This window comes from Lissotriton helveticus, chromosome 12, assembly GCF_964261635.1.
Source record: "Lissotriton helveticus chromosome 12, aLisHel1.1, whole genome shotgun sequence".
NCBI classification, from domain to species: Eukaryota; Metazoa; Chordata; class Amphibia; order Caudata; family Salamandridae; genus Lissotriton; species Lissotriton helveticus.
In genome coordinates this window covers 692,779,814-692,799,710 of record NC_136073.1, presented here as the reverse complement: position 1 = coordinate 692,799,710, position 19,897 = coordinate 692,779,814, and the positions used below count along the sequence as shown (strand labels likewise).

The 19,897-nt window shown below is 45.7% G+C and overlaps 1 protein-coding gene across 2 annotated transcripts in view; it reads left to right on the top strand.

Annotated features, from left to right (window-relative positions):
• HYDIN (HYDIN axonemal central pair apparatus protein) overlaps nt 1-19,897 on the top strand; it is a 3,619,565-nt gene that overhangs the window by 2,890,586 nt on the left and 709,082 nt on the right. For both annotated transcript variants that reach the window (XM_078670948.1, XM_078670947.1), the window contains one exon: nt 7,394-7,628. In XM_078670948.1, coding sequence (XP_078527074.1) covers nt 7,394-7,628 — 235 coding nt within the window. The remainder of the gene's footprint in view (nt 1-7,393; nt 7,629-19,897) is intronic.

Sequence of the window (19,897 nt, the reverse complement as noted above, 5' to 3'; positions counted from 1 at the left end):
TGGTTAAGGCTGTATCGAAGACACCGTCGGCGAAGACACCGTCGACGACGGAAACATCTATACCGTCGACGCCAACATCACCAATGACGACGGCTGTCATCGCTAATCCGTCGACGATCTCACCGTCGACGGTGATTGATTCTGGCTTTCAGTCAGCTTCGGTGTGTCTGAAGATTACTAGAAAGACGCTGACGCCAGAGCTAACTTCCCATAGCCGTGTGCAGCTATTACCACAAGCACGTCTACTTCAGGATGAAGATTCTGACAACGGGGATATGTTCCAATTGGCGACTAGCCCATCAGAGCTAAATGGGAAATGCCAAAGCTCGGATGAGGAGGAAGTGGAAGAGCAGGTGGTCCGTTCGCCACCTACACCTATGGTCTGCCTGCCAGCTTCCCTGGTTACGGATCTAAGATACCTTATAGAAAACTACTAGCAGAGGTTCCCAGAATCTCCGGCACCTCAAGCTCCCGCAACGGCTCCATCGCCGAGACCAAGACCCCCGCCCCTAAACATTCAGAAGGAACGGGTGAATATACCATGTCCTCAATCTTCGGAGGGCGAAGAAGAGGAAGAAGAGTAGGAGGAACAGCAAGAAGAAGGGGAGCTGCAGGATGATCAATCCGTCAATAATGACTGGAAGGATTATGTCACAGCTTCACCAGCATCTCCGGAACCTGCTTCATCAAATTCGCCACCATTTGATATAGGTGGTTTCCATAATGTGGTGGAAAGAGCCGCTAAGCGGTTCCAGATTACAATGGAGTCTCAGGAACAGGAATGTTTTCTGTATGATTTTAAGGAGCCATTAAAGAAGTCAACGAGAACAATTCCTATGATTGATTATCTCTGGAAACAGGGGGAGCAGATCTTGCGGAATCCCGCCTCAGTTTCACCTGTAATCCCTAGATTGGACAAAAAATACAAAGCTCCAAATTCGGCACTGGCCTGTCTGACAGGTCATCCTAAACCGGATTCTGTGGTGACGCAGGCGGCCCAGAAAAATTCTAGGAATCCTTCTTCTCCTGTATCGGCTACTCCGGATAAGGACGGAAGAAAGCTGGACAACATAGGAAAGCGTTTTTCAACAATGTTGGCAATGACTGTCAAGGCTGCAAATGCCTTAGCGCTTCTTGGGCGCTGTAATAGACAGCTGTGGGCTGACATAGCCCCATACCTGTCTGAATTACCTGACGCATCAAAAGAAGAGGTGAAGAAAATACTCATAGAAGGGGAAACAACAGCATCAGAGATTATAGACTGCGCTATGGATGTTGCGATGACAGGAATCCAACAGCTGGCTGGTGCAGCGGTTTTAAGACGTCAAGGATGGTTAAAAGCGACCTTATTCTGTCCAGAAGTGCAGACAAAGATCTTGGACATGCGATATGACGGCCAGCTACTATTTGGCCCCACAATTGATGAGGTGTTACGAAGCATAAAAAAGGATACGGACAATGCAAGGGCCTTAGGCACACTTCAGTATAAAAATCAGTCCTTTTGAGGAAATAGAGGGAGAGGACAATCTTCCTACAAACGAGGTTTCCAGTACAGATCCTCTTATTCATCCAACCAGAATAGGCTGCAGTATCAACAACGCCAGCAACAACAGGGCCAACAGTCCTCATACGGAAAGTCGTCCTTTCGAGGCAGAGGTCAGAGAAGAAACAACGGGCGAAGACAATGACCTCTTACTTCGGCCAGTCCACACTTCATATCCCTTATTAAAAATTGGAGGAAAAATGTCCTATTTTTTACAGAATTGGAAAAAGATCCTTCAATTAATACAATTCGGCCCCTCCATGGAATTCATGAGCATCCCTCCACGAACCCCGCCTCGCCCTATGCATCACAAAAACCTACGACTGCTTCTGCAAGAAATCTCTGTTATGTTGCAGAAAGGAGCGATAGAGAGAGTTCTACCATCCCAAAGAGGGAAAGGATTTTATTCCCGTTTCGCATGGTAACGATCCAGGAAGTTTTGCATCTTCTGGAGGAAGGGGATTTTATGGCGTCATTGGACTTACAAGACGCTTACTTCCATATACCAATTCACAAAAATCACAAAAAGTAGTTGAGATTCGCAGTAGTGGGCAGGCATTTCCAATTCTGTGTCCTGCCCTTTGGACTCAAGTCTGCGCCCTGCATCTTCACCAAATGTCTCTCCCCAGTGGCGGCATATCTCAGGCAATGCCGTCATCAAGTCTTTCCCTATCTGGACGACTGGCCAATCAAGGCACCATCCTTCGAAGACGCGTCCAGGTCTTCCAACGCCTGTCTGAATCTCTTCAATTGCCTGGGTCTCACGATCAATCAGGAAAAATCAATCCTGCGACCATCTCAAACTATCAACTTTTTGGGAGCAACCTAGAACACGACCTCCGCAAGAGCGTTCCCCTCTCAGGAGAGGCAAAACAAGCTTCTCAGGCTAGCGTCTACAGTAGCCTCAAAAAGAGTGTTGAAGGTCCGACTCTTCAAATCCCTTTTAGGGATGATGTCATCATGCATCCTTTTGATCCCTCACTGTCGCCTACGGATGCGTCCTCTGCAGGAGGCACTCTCGAGACAGTGGGTCCAGTGCACGGGGTCATTCGACGACCACGTAAGAGTGACTTCTCAGATGGTCATGGCCCTGAGGTGGTGGATGTCTTCACGGAACCTGTCCCGAGGTTTGACATTCCTACTTCCAGCAGCTCCTCATGTAATAACAACGGACGCTTCCAAAGACGGTTGGGGAGCTTTCCTGCAAGAAGTGCAAATAAGCGGAAAGTGGTCAACCACAGAGAGAGAGCTCCACATCAATCTGCTCGAATTGAGAGCGGTATTCTTGGCTCTACAGTCGTTCCTACCAAGAATCAAAAACTCCCTAGTGCTTGTCAGGACGGACAACACCACGACAATGCACTATCTCAACAAGCAGAGAGGGACGTGCTCGCTGACACTCTCGCACGAGTCGCAAAAAATCTGGAACTGGTTGATAATGAACAATGTAGCCCTAAAGGCGGAATACGTCCGAGGTATGGACAATGTTCTCGCAGACTCGTTGAGCAGACAAAAATCATCGTCTCACGAGTGGGAGTTAGACCAGAAGATTCTCAACCAAATCTTCTCGAGATGGGGCACACCACAGATAGATCTCTTCGCTACGAGGATCAACGCCAAATGCCCACACTTCGCAAGTTGGCATCCCCAATCAGGGTCTCTAGGGAATGCATTTTCTATCGCATGGCGCAACGTCTTTGCGTAGGCCTTTCCGCCATTTCCGATGCTTCCCAGAGTCCTCAGGAAGATGAAGGTGGAGCCGTGTACTCTCATTTTAATAGCCCCAACTTGACCAAGACAGCATTGGTTCACAGAGCTACACTGTCTATCCCTGGAACCGCCAATCCGTCTGAAGCAGAGTCCATCTCTACTCACTATGCACAGCCGGCAAATTCAACACCCGGATCTGAAGTCTCTCAAGTTAGCCGCCAGGCTCCTGAGTTCTGAGAGTTTCGGTATTTAAACATTCCGCAGGATTGTAGAGACATCCTAGCCAAAGCACGAGCAGATAGCACCACCAAAACGTACTCCCTAAAATGGAAGAGGTTTTGTGTTTGGTGTGCAGATCAAGGGATACATCCCTTCTCTTCTTCGCTGGAAGGAATCCTGCCTTACCTGTTACATCTGGCGAAGGCAGGCCTAGCCCACTCTTCTATTAAAGTACACTTGGCTGCGATATCCCGTTATAAAACCACTGCAGCGGGACCTTCCCTTTGGTCAAGCAGATTAATCAAACAATTCTTGAAGGGACTATACAGATCTTACCCTCCAGTGAGGAAGTTGCCACCTACATGGCATCTGAATGTAGTCCTTAACCACTTGGATGCTAAGGGGTGTGCGAGTAGGTCCATTGACTTTCCATTGAAACCAATGGAAACTCCATGACGAGCTGGGCTCGTCATGAGCGTCGAAGGGGTTAATCAACTCATGAAGCATCCATTCGAGCAGGTGCACAGAGCTGACTTGAAATACATCTCTTGGAAAACAGCGCTACTTCTTGCGCTCACCTCTGCAAGGAGAGTGAGTGAGCTGCAGGCACTTTCAATTCAGGATCCCTTTATGCAATTTAAAAATGACAGGGTGATCCTTAGAACCAATCCGAAGTTCATCCCAAAGGTCCCGTCGGATTTCCACCTTAATGAACCTGTGATTTTGCGTTCCTTCTTCCCAAATCCCAGTACAGCAGCGGAGAGGGCATTACATTCTCTGGATCTCAAGCGATGCTTGAAATTTTACATCGACAAGACAAGAGACTTTAGGAAATCGAATCAGCTTTTTGTGGCCTACAGCTGACCTAGAAAAGGTTCTCCCACTTACAAAACAAAGCATCTCACGCTGGATTTCGGCAGCCATTTCCTTCTGTCATGAACAGGTAGGACTGCCTCTGCGCTCTAAGGTGCGAGCCCACTCCACGAGGGCTATATCCACTTCTATGGCACTCTTTGCGGGGGTGCAAGTGATTGACATCTGCAGGGCGGCAACATGGAAGTTGCCTCATACCTTCACTAGGCATTATTGCCTGGACACAGAGCTGATGAAGGATGCAGCAGTGGGACGAGCAGTGCTTCGCAATCTATTTCATTGAGGTGAGCCTTCTTTCATCCCTCCATCCTTCTGTTATATGCACATTTCTTTGCTGATGGTATTGATTGCATCTATGGGCTGTTACTAGTTGCAGGATATGTTAGTGTCTAATAACTTGCATATACTGTGCTATGCGAAATGTGCTTTCTGTATTGCTTGCTACTCTGATTCAGGCATGTGAATCTATGAAAGACACCTATAATACTGGATAAGAAATGCGTTACTTACCTGTAACTGCAGCTATCCAGTATTGTGTCTTTCATAGATTCACATGCAACCCTCCCGCCTCCCCTGGAAGGACTCACCTAATTCTCTCAGTAACACGCCTACTTAGCTTAGTGCGTACGAAAATCTGAGGGACTGAGGCTCCTGCCAGGAAGGTTCTAGAGGGAGGTGACAGCTGATTGGCTCTTTTCTAGAGTTTGGTCCTTTTTACAAAAGGACCTAGATATCTTACAAAAGTGAGGCCCTATGGCCTACTGTTCTCTATATGTCTATGGGACATTACTTATTTATGTACTGGGGACTCCCATCTCGACGATGGGGAATGATTCAGGCATCTGAATCTATGAAAGACACCAATACTGGATAACTGCAGTTACGGATAAGTAACGCATTTCTTCTATAAAGTGTTTTCTTCTGATACTTTCTTATCCCTCTGCTGTGGGTAATGTTGCCCACATGCGTCTCATGCGGGCTTCCCGCTGTCTTTCTAGTGGAGGATCTTGTTAGCTTCACCAATATTTCCTTAGACAGCCTGGTTGCTTTATCTTATTGTGGTTCGGCTAGTCCTATTCAGGGATCTTTCTCTCAGTTCAGTTCACAGACCCGCCTCCAAGGATGGTGTTGCTTGGGTATCTAAATCTAAGCTAAGAAATCTGTGGCTAGGTGTCTCTAGCAGATGAATAAGTTACTTACCTTCAATAACTCCTTATCTGGTCGAGACAGGATCTAGCTGTAGATTACTTAACGACCTACTCATACTCCCCGCTCTGCAAACTGTAAGTCCTGTTACCTACAAGATCCTTGTTGTGGCATTCTGATGCCCTTCTTTAGGACTTTGTAATTGTTTGACCCAAAGATGTCTCTTATTTGGCACACTGCATCCATAGGCAGTCTCTATAGTGACTACGGGTTGTTGGCGCGAAAAATCATCACAGAAGAAACTGACGTCAGTCTATCAGGGGAGGGCTTATATGGACTCCGTCAACGTCACATCCAGAGGATGAAGTCGCTATGGAGTTGCTAGACTCCCTCTACCAATGCGCAGAGGGACTGCTCTAAAAATAATTCAGATCCAGTCTGGTGCCTGGGGATAATTTTAAGATAAGGAATCTGCAGCTAGAGCCAATCTCTACCAGACAAGACGTTACCGAAGGTATTCACTTTTTGACGTTCCTGGTGCACCTCAATGAATGGCAGTGTTTGGTTGAGAGAAGTCTAGTTTTTGGTTTGGGTGTAGATATATATATTTTAAAACTTTCTTTAGTGTGGCTTGCAATCTTGTGGGATAAAATAATAGTAAAGATAGAAGTACTTTGTGTGAATCCATAAGTCAACGTGGTTTGGGACGCAGGTAGCGTGTCATCCAAGCGGGTACCCTGCCTCCAACCTGGAGGGCCTTACCTTGATTGGGGAAAATTTCAACTAAATGGAGGGGTGGTTGGCTAATAGGTAGGGGAATCAGAGAAGGAGAGGCTACAGTAAAGAGGGGAATAGGGGAATAGGGAAAGATGGCAGTAAAAAGGAGTGGTATTTACCATGTGCATTAAGTACATCACCCTTTCTTGACCCACTCAAAATTGGGTCCTTAGTCTTTTATGAATTCCTTAAGTTACTTGTCAAATCAGAGAAGTTTTAAGGCATGAGCAAAGTGGGCAATTGCCCAGGGCCCCCACCTTGCAGGGGCCCCCTTTTAAAGTGATATTTCTATCACACGATCTCACCTTTGTCATTTCTTTTCTTTATTCTTCCTTCATGCAGGCTTGAATTAGCAGCAAATAGGCCATAACATATAAGGTTGTTTTTAATGTGGGGTCCAAATATATGTTTGGCCCAGGGCCTCAAAACTTCTTAAGAAGACATTGATCAAAACTGCCCATGGAATCTGTGTTTTTGTGTGGTGTAATAAAATATGGATTGCTCTTAATCAGCCTATTATCAAAGTATGCCATGTTGAATGCATCTAAGATTTCTTTCTGAATACCTTTTACTTTTGCCATTGCAGATTTGTTTTGATGACAGTAGTTTCTTTGGATGGCTTTTACATGGCTGATGGCAGTGGACCTTTCAATAAAGTGTCTAATAATTTCTTATTTAGACTTAGTAAACCGATAATTGTTTATTCCTACATTTACATGCAAGTGAATAATTCTATATGCACATAGTAGCTACATGCTACTTTCAAAGATGTGCAGGCTTTGAAGATCTTTTGAAAACAATTGGTTGGGAAGCAGAATACAGCATTGAAAAAAAAAAAATTCTGGGATGTTCTTTTATGTAAGTCACATATTCAGAAAATGTAATTCTATGAATGAACCAGTGTTTAACCAAACTTACATTTTTTGTGTGAATATGTTTTCCATTTTCAGCCCGTGACAAATACGGCACCATTTACAAGTTCTAAACTTTTTGTGGCACTTGTTGATAAGCATGTATTTAAAATAGTGATTTTTAATAGAAAATGAAAAGAGATGAAGAAGTCATTATGGTGTTTTATTTGTTTTTAAATAATAAAAAATGGACCTATTTTCTTGCTTGATCTAGGTGGTTCTCAGTTTGGTGGTGATACCACCTCATCACAAGCAACCTCAAGCCGTGGAATGGGCCGACCAGAAAGTATATTAGAGAGTGTATCTTCCTTGCTGTCAGTTGACCCAGATGTTCTTCCTTTTACTTTGGAGCCAAGCTGTGGCACCATACCAGCCTTGAAGAAACAAAATATTCTAATCAAGTTCTCTCCCCTGGAAGTGGGAGAATTTGAGAGCCAGCTTATTTGTAGGTAAGCTGTCTATTGTGAGTATTCCTCCTTGGTTTATAATGTTTGGATAATCTGTGCTGTCTGTCATGACCCTGTGACCGTTTTTCAACTTTTTAAAAACATTCTATCTTAAGCAATTTTGTGCTATGCTAAATAGTAAGACATCTCAAAATTCAGTACTTTTTCTGTAATGCCATTTTTAAAAAAATGCAATCAGTTTTAATGATTTAGTTTTGTATCAGGTATATATCTGTTCAGCTGATCAGAAAAAATCCCCCTCACTTGGTTTAGATGGGCCCACTTGGCTTGATTTTTCTGCACTGACCTCTCCAAAGATAAATCCACTCACAGTCAGCCAGTGAATGTGAAGTGCTGCATGAAAGATAAAACAATAATGCTGGTGACTATCCAGATTAATTTAATGACATAAGCTGCCTTCATATAGACTACTTATTTTCCAGCAACTACTGACCTCTTGCATCCTTCCTTAGTATGTGTTTTAGATAACCAATGATGAAGAGAAGCATTTCCTAACCAGAAGAACTCTCTCTTCAACACTCTTTTCAGGTTATGTCCGGATGATTTAGTTTTCAAAGTCTTCCATCCCTCCATCAAGTTCACCATAAGAAGAGGCACTTGCCAAATGTAATATTTTCAGTAAATACATGCTGTTAATCTCAGTCTGTGGAACTATTATTTCCCTTCAGTGAGGCTTTAATGTGTTGGGGAAATAGCAGTCAATAGATTGGGAGCAATAAAGAATAGACCAGCTCAGAGCAACACATTTTTAAACTCTCCAACCTGCACTAGATTTTTTAGTGGTGCAAGTATCTTTGATAAAAACAACTATTCCCTTCTGTACACGTCCACTGTAATTGAAAACTGCTGAGTCATTGAAGTCAGAATGTTATCACATCTGGAACACCAGTGTTAAGAGCTACAGGTACTAGCCATTTCGGGAACATATTTTATAATGCTTTATTGAAAACAGCAAAGCTTTTATTGGCAAAGTTGGCTGCTCAGCTAATCAAAGACTGTATGAATCCTTCAAATCAAGTCATGCATGCTAGAAATAGTAATCAGGTCATTGGGCTTAAATGTAGTATGTGACAATATGTAGACCTACATGCCTTTTGACGTTGAAAAAGGATTTGGTGAAAAAACAGCCACAAAAGTTATTTTGAACTTATAGAAGCAGATACTCTAGTAACAAAGCAACATGTTGTGAAATGATGTGGTGGGTGTAAAGTTTGATATATAGCTTTGGAGAGACGACCTTTATCTGGTCTTTACTATTATCAGGTCGAGGTCCTGGCAAACATCCTTCAAGAGACTCCGTCTGCCTTTTCCTTCCTGCTTTCCCACGCAAAAGTAGCCATACAAAATATTTATCCATGAGTGATAGAAAACTGTACAAATTGCTCCCTAGTATCCAGGCATAAAGATGAGTTACAGCATATGTTTCTGAATGTAAATAACTGGCTAATAAAAGTTAAGCCATATGGAGAAACAGAGGAGGATCTTTGAGGTACATCCAACTTCTGTATGAAATTGTCATTCTTCGTTCTAGCACTGGGTCAACACTTTTAAGAGCTGTTTTGTGCAAAGCAGTTTAGAAAGTGTCCTATGAAAGAGAGTGAGAAGAGAGTAAACTAACATTGTGTGACCTAAACCCCAGTTTCTGCAATAAATTAATTGTACCAGATGTACAGACTCTAAATCCTGATGCCTAGTTTAAGAGGAAAACTTTAAAAGCGTAATTCATTGTTGCTGATATTACAAATGCACTACTTTCTTCCTAATGTACTTGCATAATATAGGTCTACCTGGGAGGTGGAAAAAGTTTGTTGTGTGTGACAAATATATTGTGTTATTTTTTCCTTTCCTTACTAAAGATTTATTACATTTAGAGATTGTCTGTAGTTCCTAGGAAATAATTCCACATTTGTCTGAACTTCAGCACAGTGTCAACTTGCTCATATTCCTATTGTGACGACATTTTTGAAGAGGCTTGGAAGCCTGTAAATTATTTTCTACCATTACCATTTTTAGTGTCTCTTTAGGACCTTAGAATCATACTTACATTCTGTTTTTTTTTTTTACTTTTCATTGAAATGTTTCAAACAGAAATCACAAAGTGTTTCAAAGTGTTTCATCATATAAAGATTGACACACACACACTAATGAATAGCTCTTAAACATAAGCTTCAGCCTTGCAAACAAATCTTTGAGCATCATGAACAGGTAGTTAAATATGTTTATAAAAAAGGAAAGTAAAACTCTATAGCAATTCCCAAAGGAGCCTCCCTTTTTCTCCCATTCTAAATCTAAAAAAGAAAACATACTCGACTCAACTGGACTATGACCTAAAGGAGGAAAGCATCAATTGGAAGGGGCGTTGGAGGGGTGTGAGGGGCAAAGTTGTCCTGTCTATGGGTCCAGTGCTGCGTATACCTATTGCTCTCTCCTCCCTTCCTGTTGGCGCCATTGTGCTCTATCAAATACCTGTAGCGTTCTCACACTATAGGACATGAAGCAGCTATAATATAGTTTTATCATATATACACTATAAGGGGTTGCCGTCTGCTGATGAATTTCGTTTGTTAGGGCTAGCCTGTGTGAGAGTTGTTCCATCGCCAGGGTGTGCCTCCTTTTTCTTCTAGTGAAGGACCAGGTGCTGCCTAGCTGCTCCTGCCATTTGGCATATTAGTTTCCAGACCTTTCGAGCCATACCCTCTCTATTAGATGGCTGCAGCCACAATAGCATGACACCTGGATCCACTGGGATGGGCTATCCTAGGACCCCTTTAATGTGACCTAGGATTTCTTTTCCAAACATTTTAGTAATCATACATATGTATGAAGTCCCCTATTAATTGTGAGCATCTGCATCAGGGTGAGGACATCAAAGTCTCTCTAAGGGGTGCTTCTAAAAATCTTTGAGATTGCTCGCCATATGCCCTCCCATTGTTTCCTGGTGACTGAGGTCTCTAGTAATGTCTTCTCGTGTGTTTGGTACAGGTGTATTAGCTGGCAGCTGGCAGCTTTGAGACTTGCAGTGTGTGGTAGGTTGTGGACACTAGACCTTTCTTGCCCTCATACAATTAAATGATGTTTTTGAAAGGCCTGAGCTGGTAGTATTGCATCCTTGAGGATTCTGCAACCTGGAATCCCTTTTTACATTGGTCGATCGATTGAATCTGACTGCTCATAAACAGGTCACTCAATGTCCTGCAGTCTCCATTCTCCCATTCACCATGAGTCAGGTTTTATTGCCGTAGTGAAATCAGGGTTCTGCACAATGAATGTGTTCAGGGATAAAAAAGTAGGAAGACCCTAATCATATGCCCCCTTGTCCCATATGTCCAATACAGTTTTGTTGGGGGTAGCAATATACACGCTTTTTGAATGGTGGGCGCGTGATAACCACACCAATTTCTAGAGGGAACAGCATGCAACAGCTCAGTCCATATGGAACCAATGTTTCTCACTCTCACGGGCTACCCACTCGGAAATATATCTGAGGTGTGCCGTCCAATAATAGTCCACCAAATTTGGGCATGCTAATCACCCCCTCTTTATTGCTGTCATAAGAAGTTTATTTGAAATACATGACTTCTTACCCCTTCCAAATGAACATTTGTAAAGTTTTTTGTAGCATTTTCATATCCTTCTTTGGTAATAGAAGTGGGACGACCTTGGACTATGTGAAGGATTCTCGGTAGGATGTTCCTTATAATTATATTAATCTGTTCTAACCAAGTAGTATATAGGGGATGCCATCTCCAAGTTTCTTCAAGAATATTTTTGCATAAGGGGGACCAATTAACCTTGGTCCACTTGCTGAGGTAGGAAGATGATATTGAGACCAAGATGATATTGAGGCCAAGATATCTGATAGGCTTATGAGCCCAGCGAGACGAGCTAGAGTTTGGAAATGTGGCACCTCTTGTCGGGAGATAGTTTGAGAATGTGTGCCTTTTCTTTGTTGCTTTTAAAGCCAGGCACCACTGCGAAGGCATCCAAAAGTTCAGTCAGAGCTGGTAGTGAGTCTGCTGGGTTAGTGAGGCTAAGTAGGAGATTGGATGCAAATACATGAGAGTGGTGCAATCTGCCCCAAATAGGGATTCTCGCTATTGGCTGAGTTTGTTGAATCTGCGTGGCCAGGGGCTCCACCGCTAAAACAAAACACAAGGGGGAAGGTGGGCAACCATGCCTTGTGCGCCTTGCCAGAATAAATGCTGGGCAGTTTTGCCCATTGATTCTAATGAACGCCATGGGAGCAGAGCATGTGGCCATGGTTTTACCTATACTTTTTGTCCCAGAAGGTCTTGTTCCAGGACTGTGCTTAGAAAACACCAGCCAACCTGATCAAATGCCTTCTCTGCATCTAATGAAAGGATTAAAGCTGGCATGTTAAACTTGTGAAGTTTTTCGATCAAGCATCTGAGATTATCTGCCCCTTAGGGCTGTCTGATAAACACCATCTGATCTGGTTTGATGAGTCCAGGAAGTATAGCTTCAAGTCTGGGAGCAAGGATCTTGGTATAGAGCTTCGCGTCTAAGTAGAGGAGTGCTATTGGTCGATAAAACACATTGTGTTTTTACCGGGTTTGGGAATCAGGGCAATCTTGGCCATGTTCCTTGTGGGCGTGAAACTAGTGTCTCTCATGAAGGTGTTAAACACCCTTAATAAGTGCTCTTGCAACTATGGGAAGAAGGTTTTATAAAAGGAGATAGGGAGACCATCTAGAACCGATGCCTTCCCCAGTTGCATGGTGCAAAGGACTCCATGCAGTTCAGCTATGTCTATAGGTTGCCGAGGAGTTTCCTTTGGGATTGGGTGATAGGAGATAGTTTGAATGTCTGCTGGATTTCGGGGATCTGGGCATGGAGTGTTTGATAGAATTCACAAAAAGCCTTCTGCTTGTCCTGTTCACTTACAGCCCATGTGTTTCCCTTAGTTTTGACTTGAACTATGTGAGATCTAGCCTTATGTTGTCTGATTTTGCGTGCCGGTGTCATACCCACTTTGTCTCCAGTATCATAAAACTGTTGCTTTGAGGAAATTAGGCCTCATTCTACTTTGGTCGCTCTGTGGGTATGGTAGGGTCTGTTGGTATGTAGGTGTCCTCTCAGTAGCACCAGCCTTGGGGTACGTTTTGGCAGGGTCTGTTGGTTTAACTGTTCAATTTCACAGATTTCCACAAGGACCTTGCGTTCTAGAATGCGCACCTCACATGCTTTGGCAATGTGAATTGAGGGAATACCACCTTACATTCTGGCTTTAAACCCATCCATTTTGGTGGAGTGCCCAGGAGAGTCCTGTAATTGAGATATCCCTTGATTGCCTCTTGAATCAATTCTATGTCAACTGGGAAAACTTGCACATTTAACCGCCACTTAGGGACGTGTTTGACTGCCTTGTGTCTATCTCCCATGATAGTTCTATATGTGCATGGTCTGATATAGAAATATCAGTGATAAGACATTCTGTCAGAGATAAGAGGATGGAATGGGTGATCAATAAGTAGTCAATGCAGGAGTACGAGGCATGGATGTGCAAGAAGTATGCTCAATTATGGACATCAGGGTGTTAATGGCGCAAAGCATCTACCAGGCTTAATTCAGTCATTTCATTATTTAAAAAAGCAGACGTTTCCCTTTCCCCTGGTATGAGTTGGCTTGCCTATCCAGAGAGGGGTCCCAAGTGAAGCTGAAGACCCCGACTAGTATAATATGTTGGAGGCATATAGATTTAATAATGTGAGTGTTGTGTTTCACCTCCATTGTTTCAATTTAAGGTATCCCCCATCGGGATATTTATGTACCCCCAATTGTGGTTGACCCAGAGTTTTGCTTAATAATACAATACCCGCTGTTTTGGTGGAGGCAGAATCCCAGAATTGATTAGGATATCTAGGGTGCTTCATTGTGAATTTATCTATTTTCAGTAGGCGTGTTTCTTGTATAAAAACGATACCTGCCTCTTGATGTAGGAAGTACCTCCATATTTGACTGCCTTTATTAGGGGAGTTGAGTCTCCTTACATGTCATGATATTAGTTTAACTGTAGTAGGCGCTCCCATTGTCACACATTGAGGTAAAGCATTTGATGGCCCCTGATCCCAGTCTTTTTGTGTGTCGGTGCCTCGCACACGCCCATCATTAGCCTGTTAGGCTTCTGTATGTATAATGATCTCAAACCAACTCTCCTGCAATAAAAATTCCTCAACAAACTAATGTCAACAGGGCCAAATCAAACTTCAACATCTACTGGATATAAGGGAGGACATAGGTGTGCGACCCTTATAGGATAGGGATACATATCAAGGGGTTGAGTCAAGTTCGGCAGTCCTCTATTAGGTCGCTGGGGGGCGGAGGGATCGATCAAGGTCACCATTTGTCAGTCCAATCTCGACCAGTCCCATCTCCCCAATCCAATTTATTGACCCCTCCCAAAGTCTGTGACGATCATGATGCATCAGCAGTCCACTGTCACCTGGTCATCTATGTCTATTGGACTTGTCTCTGGTTTGGGAGATTCATGCGTCATATTTTGGAGGTTGTTGATCATGTCTGCTTTTGCTTTGTTGGAGGCATTGTCTAGGTATCTGCACACTGTGTGGGAGCCCATTGTGCTCCATTCAGGACGCAGCTCTTTCTGGCCCGTCCAGGGCCCAGTGTGTGGAGCGTCTCCTTCTGGGTCTACTGCAAGACCTGACAATGTTTCAGCTTCAGCCAATGATTGTACGATCTGATACAGACTTGTAGCTGCAGATTCCTTACCTTTGAATTTCCCAGGCGTCAGACTCGATCCATAAACTTTTGCTGAGCAATACCCCTTTTGCGTGACGTCTAGTGGCTCCATGCTGCTCCACAAGACGTTGTCAGCATCTGTAGCGTCAGTTATGATGTCGTGGTGCCTATATAGGTACCACCCACGCGCGGGGATGTCAGTTCTTTTTGTTCCGCACCAGTTAAGAACCGATCCGGAAAGTGCTACCCCTCTGCCACTTTTTGGCAGGTTTTTTCTCGACTTTTGTCGATATTTTGGATTCAATTTTGTGTGCGACGGATGTCTTTGAGAAAGACATGTTTCAAGCCATGCAGGACTTTTTCTCGCATGATGTCAGTTACCGATTCCCACCGCGTATATCTGTGGTGTCTTGAATATGAGCACGATTCGAAGTCGTTTTTAGACTATCGGGTGATGGCCCGAAGACTTTGAGTGAGCGAGCGATGAAGTTGCTTGCGGCCCGTCAGTCGACACCGTTGAGTCAGACTCCGAGGAGGTCACCGTCCCGTTCAAAGAAGAGGAGGTCGCAGGACCACTCACGGAGCCCTAAGTCCTCTTCCTCCCATTCAAGGTCTTCTGGACACTCGGGGAAGAGGCACAAGAAGAAGAAGAAGAAGGTCAAGCGGACTTCGACTTCCCCTCAACTAGCATCCGTCGTCGAGAGAGGTAAGGAGCACTGACACTCTAGGCATGGTTCTGCGGAGCTGGAGCCTGAGTCGACTTCGCGCATCCCACCCATTCCTGGAGCCGGAGCGACTCCCGCTCTAATTAAAGAGTTTTACGAGGCCATGCGCCGCGTATTTGAGCGGACGGACCCCGTTGGTGAGCCCTCAGGCCCTGCGGGGTCGGATGGCGACTCATCGGGTTCGACGCTGTCGGCTTTGGCCGCGGTGTGAGAAGTTGGCCTGATATATAGTGTTCACTATTCTAGTGATCACTCTGTATCATTCCAAACAACCCTTATTGATGATTGGTTGTAAGTCAACCTTATAGACCAGCTATCCTAGTAGCGTGGACAAGAGCAGTCTTTAGGCTAAACTCTAGAGGGCGTGTTAAGCCAGCTGTTTTACCATCATATATACCCCTTGAACACCAAGTGAAAGGACACCACACAAGTTGTTATAAAAAATAAAGGATATTTATTAATAACAAGACTACCCTGAACTCTTTATGAGTCAGGGAGCTAAGCACAATACAAAACTCTTAAGAAAATACTGCAAGTTGCACAAATAACGCAAATGCCCGAGGGGCACGAAAAACCATATATTCTAAAAGTGGAATGCGAAATACTAGCAGGTAAGTAACACGATCCAGAGGCTTCAGGACCGCTAGGACTACCTTACTGAACCTTCAGGTTAGGAGCAGGAGGCCTAGGGAACCCGGGTGCAGAGTGGGAACTCTTATGCGGGACAAAGTCTATGGAGGCTAGTATTTTTAAAAGTTACTGTTTCCGGACGAATCCGACTAGGTAGGCTAAAAACGAAAAAGGATCTGGACACTAGGATAGTGAACCTGTGCTGGAGCACCGAAATGCTCGGGTTACCTAGCCCAGGGGCTGCGGCTGCATAGGGTTCAAATGACGTCGGGAATCCTCGTTGTAGTCTTTGGAGCCTGAAAGAAGATGTTGCTGGCAGGCGACCAGTGAAGATGTTCGGGGCGATCCAAGGCTGGATCAGTGAAGAAGGCGACCTGAAAGCAGAGGGGACTCAGTTCTTAATCACTAGCCAGTGATTGTGTGGGCACCAGGCTGGCACCGGATGAAGTCACCGCGATCAGGTGAGTGGGTGACGCTGGACTCTGCAGCCACACGGACCAGGAGGCGTTGTCGACGGCCAGGCTGGGGGTGCGAGCTGTCCCATGGTGGTGTCTGCTGTCGGCGATGCTGGATCCAGGATGGGAGCAACAACCTTGGCAAAGGTAAGCCCACGCGGTTTAATCAAAATGGCGTCTGGAGTGGACCAGGAGGGTCCAGGGCGCTTCTTGTTGATCAAGGAGCAAGGGCCAGTCTAGAGGACCTAGACCAGCGGTGAAAACGTTGTGGTACGTCGTCAGGAGGGCCACTAGCCGACGGGCAAGTGACCGGACAACGTGGCAAGCAGCAAAGAAGCAGAAGGGCCCCACGCAGATCTCGTGGATGCTGGGGGGCTGGACTTCGGTGCTGGAGCTGCTCAGGGTTGGGGCTTCTCAAACCCCAGTGCACCCACTCGAGGATCCCTCGGCGGTCGTGCTGGTTAAGCGTCGTGCAGGTCTTGAAGATAGCCGGTCCCACGGGTCTTGTCGCACCCACGAATCTCAGCTGGGCTGATGATGCAGGTAGAGGTCAGAGATGGCAGGGAATCCGGGTCTCGTCGAGCTGGTGGATCCGGAGGATGGACGTGCAGCAAACCGCAAGCGCTTAGGTGGTGCCTGCTGGTGCAGGGTGGCTACTCCTTAGCCACAAGGGAGAGTCTTCCGAGAATGACAAGAGTTCCTTTCGTGGAAAGTAGTTCAAGTTTCAAGATTATCCAATTTAGGAAGGGTGCCCGCTCCTACCTTTATTCTAAGAAAAGAGGCTGGCACGCGACTAGGTCCTGCCCATGGGTGGGACCAGGAGGGGGGTGGTTACACCCCTCTCCTTTGTCCGGTCTCTCTCCAGCTCAGGGGCTGGTGTGCCCCTGGAACTGGTTTGAGCCGGCATATGCACAGTGAGCACCGGGGTGCCACTTGCAGTCACCTTCCTCTCAGCCCTGCCTACCTGGAATACACAAAATCCTGTCTGGGGTGGTGCTAGCACCTCCCAAGGCAGGAAACCCTTTGTCCGAGCCCCCCTCGCTGGAAGGATTCCCAGCAGCAGGAGGTCAGACTTGTGTCTGTGGTGGCAGCATCCATTTTGTGATGCTGAGGCTCGAGTTAACTTTAACCGGGGTTCACAGTTACATACATGTCGTGTCCCTTTAGAAGGGTGGAATGCTAACCCCGTCGCCCGAATTGGCGAGGGGTTAGTATTCTAATTCGTATGACACCTTACTCGACATGTTTTGATAATGCTATGCCAAAGTTAGCATTTGACCGCGAGGTTCATAATGCACTTAAGAGTATATGGTATAGCGTTATCATGGAACAGCTATGAGGACTTGGTTCCGCAAGCTGCAAACGGGCTCAGCTCATGCCAGAGCACCATCTCACATAATTCCAAGCACTCTGCCTTCAGGATTGATAAGGCCTGCCATAGGAGTGACTGATAGGAATATATGTGTCCATTTTAGGGTTAGATATAGGAATACTATATCTAAAGCAAAGGGTGATTACACCACCTTGCCCCAGCTGTCGTGCAGCCAGTTGTGTCAGATTTGGGTGGCCAGCCAGGGGTGGCATAATACATGCTGCAGCCCCTGGTAGGCCCTGAGTGCACCTATGCCCTGGGTACCTAAGGTACACTGTACAGGGACTGATAAGGTGACCCAGTATCCAATTGGATATGTACCTAAGGTACATGGAGTTCATTTTAACAGAGAGAGCAGGAAGCCTGGGGTCCTGAATAGCAGGATCCCAGGTCAACTAAGTCAAAAACCAGCAAAACACCAGGAAAAAAGTTGGGGTAACCATAGTCAGATATCCACCTTCCTACATAACCCCCCCCCAAACGAAAGGAGATAAGGCTATCCTTGACCAGGTAAGCCTATTGCCTGAGTGGCCATATGAGGAGGTGCATGCACTGGCATGGTTACCCCCTATCTCATGGTCCACTAAGCAATCCCTCACCCTAAGGGTATCTGAGGGTCTCCACCATAGGGAATCTCTACCTGTGGTGTGTTTTGGTAAAGAAAAAGGCTGGTGCTGATATGGAGTACTGAAGTGAGGCTCCACTAATTTTGGGCTCAGCTTCCTCCAATCACTACCCACCATGCATGCTTTTCTTTCCAGGACTGAGTTGCTGTATGCTTTCAGGGTCAACCTCTGGCTACCTAAAGCTGGAGGCTGGGTCCCTCTGTTTGGCTTACTGGAGGGACAGGTCAGGTTTGGGGCACTTAGGTCCCAGGTTTGGCTGTCCCCAACAGTGTCCATCTGTGGGAGGTCCCTAACTAATTTTAAGGGGGATCCCTCAGGAGTTTGTTTTATTTGCACTTGGCTAGGACTACTAGCTTCAGTGCCCTTAATCTGCTGATTGGGGAGTTCTTTTGGACAGGGGGCCCTTTGGGGTCCACCACTGGCCTCCCTGACCTCTACAGCCCTGGGCTGACTGAGGCAGGGTAGAGAGGGGCAGGTTACCTGCTCCAGACTGGGTCCCACATTGGAAGGGTCCACTGACATCAGGGGCTCTGCCAGGCTAGGCCTGACTACCTCTGGGGCAGTTTCTTCACAAGGGGTAAGATCAGTTCCCTGAGGAGGCTGATCCTCTCCTAAAGTCTGGTAGGAGGGAGATTTCTCTTCCTCCTCAATGCTCTCTGTTTGAGTGGAGTGATCCATAGTTTCAGGCTTCACAACACTATTATCAGTCTGAGTTTGGGCTGTGGCCATCACAACCCCACCAACCTTTTCAGGAAGGGACTCAGTTTGGGTATGGGCTGTTACCATCACAGCCCTGCTAACCTTTTCAGGGAAGGAATCTCTTTGGGATTGGGCTGAGCCTGGCACAGCCCTCCTAACCTGTTCAGGATGATTTACCATTTTAGAATGGGTTTCTTGTTCTACCTCAGCCCAGGCTGAGATCCCTAAATCATTCCCCAGTAGGCAATCTACAGGCAAGTTTGATGACACTGCCACTCTCTTGGGGCCAGTGACACCTCCCCAGCTGAGACTTACCACTGCCATGGGATGATTTTTCTGCACTCCATCAATGTTTGTCACCTGGTATGTGGCACCAGGTATAAGTTGCCTTGAGGGGACTAGGCTCTCAGTCACCATGGTGATGCTAGCCCTTGTGTCTCTATAGGCTTCAACTTTTAGTCCATTGATGAGGGGCTCCTGTCTGTATTTGCCCAAAGTGTTGGGACAATCAGTGAAGTTGGCAAACCCCAAGCCATTCTCACAGACAAGAGTATCTGAGTTAGGGGACCTGGTTAGGCCAGAGTCCCCAGGAACTCCCAAAGTAAATCCACCCAAATTCTTGGGTCACTCCCACCACCTGGGGGATTACTACTAGTAGTTACAGGAGGTTTGGAAGTGTTACTTGGGGGTATGTTCTCCTTATTGTTGTTGGCCCTTGGGCAACTGCTGTCAGTTTTCAAATGGCCTACCTGTTTGCAGGTATATCAATAAGGTTTCTTCTGGGTATTGGAAGGATTCTGGGACCCACCCCCCTCAGAGGATTTTTTGGGGCCCTGATGTGATTTGATCTGTAGTTTTATTCCCACCCTTCTCTTGAGGCTTGGTTGATTTCTTCTTTTGGTCATCACCTTGGTTCTTAGGCCTAATCCTGGTTCTGACCCATTTGTCTGCCCTCTTACCCAATTCTTGTGGAGAGGTCAGATCAGAGTCCACCAGGTGCTGGTGTAATAACTGGTTCTGACAA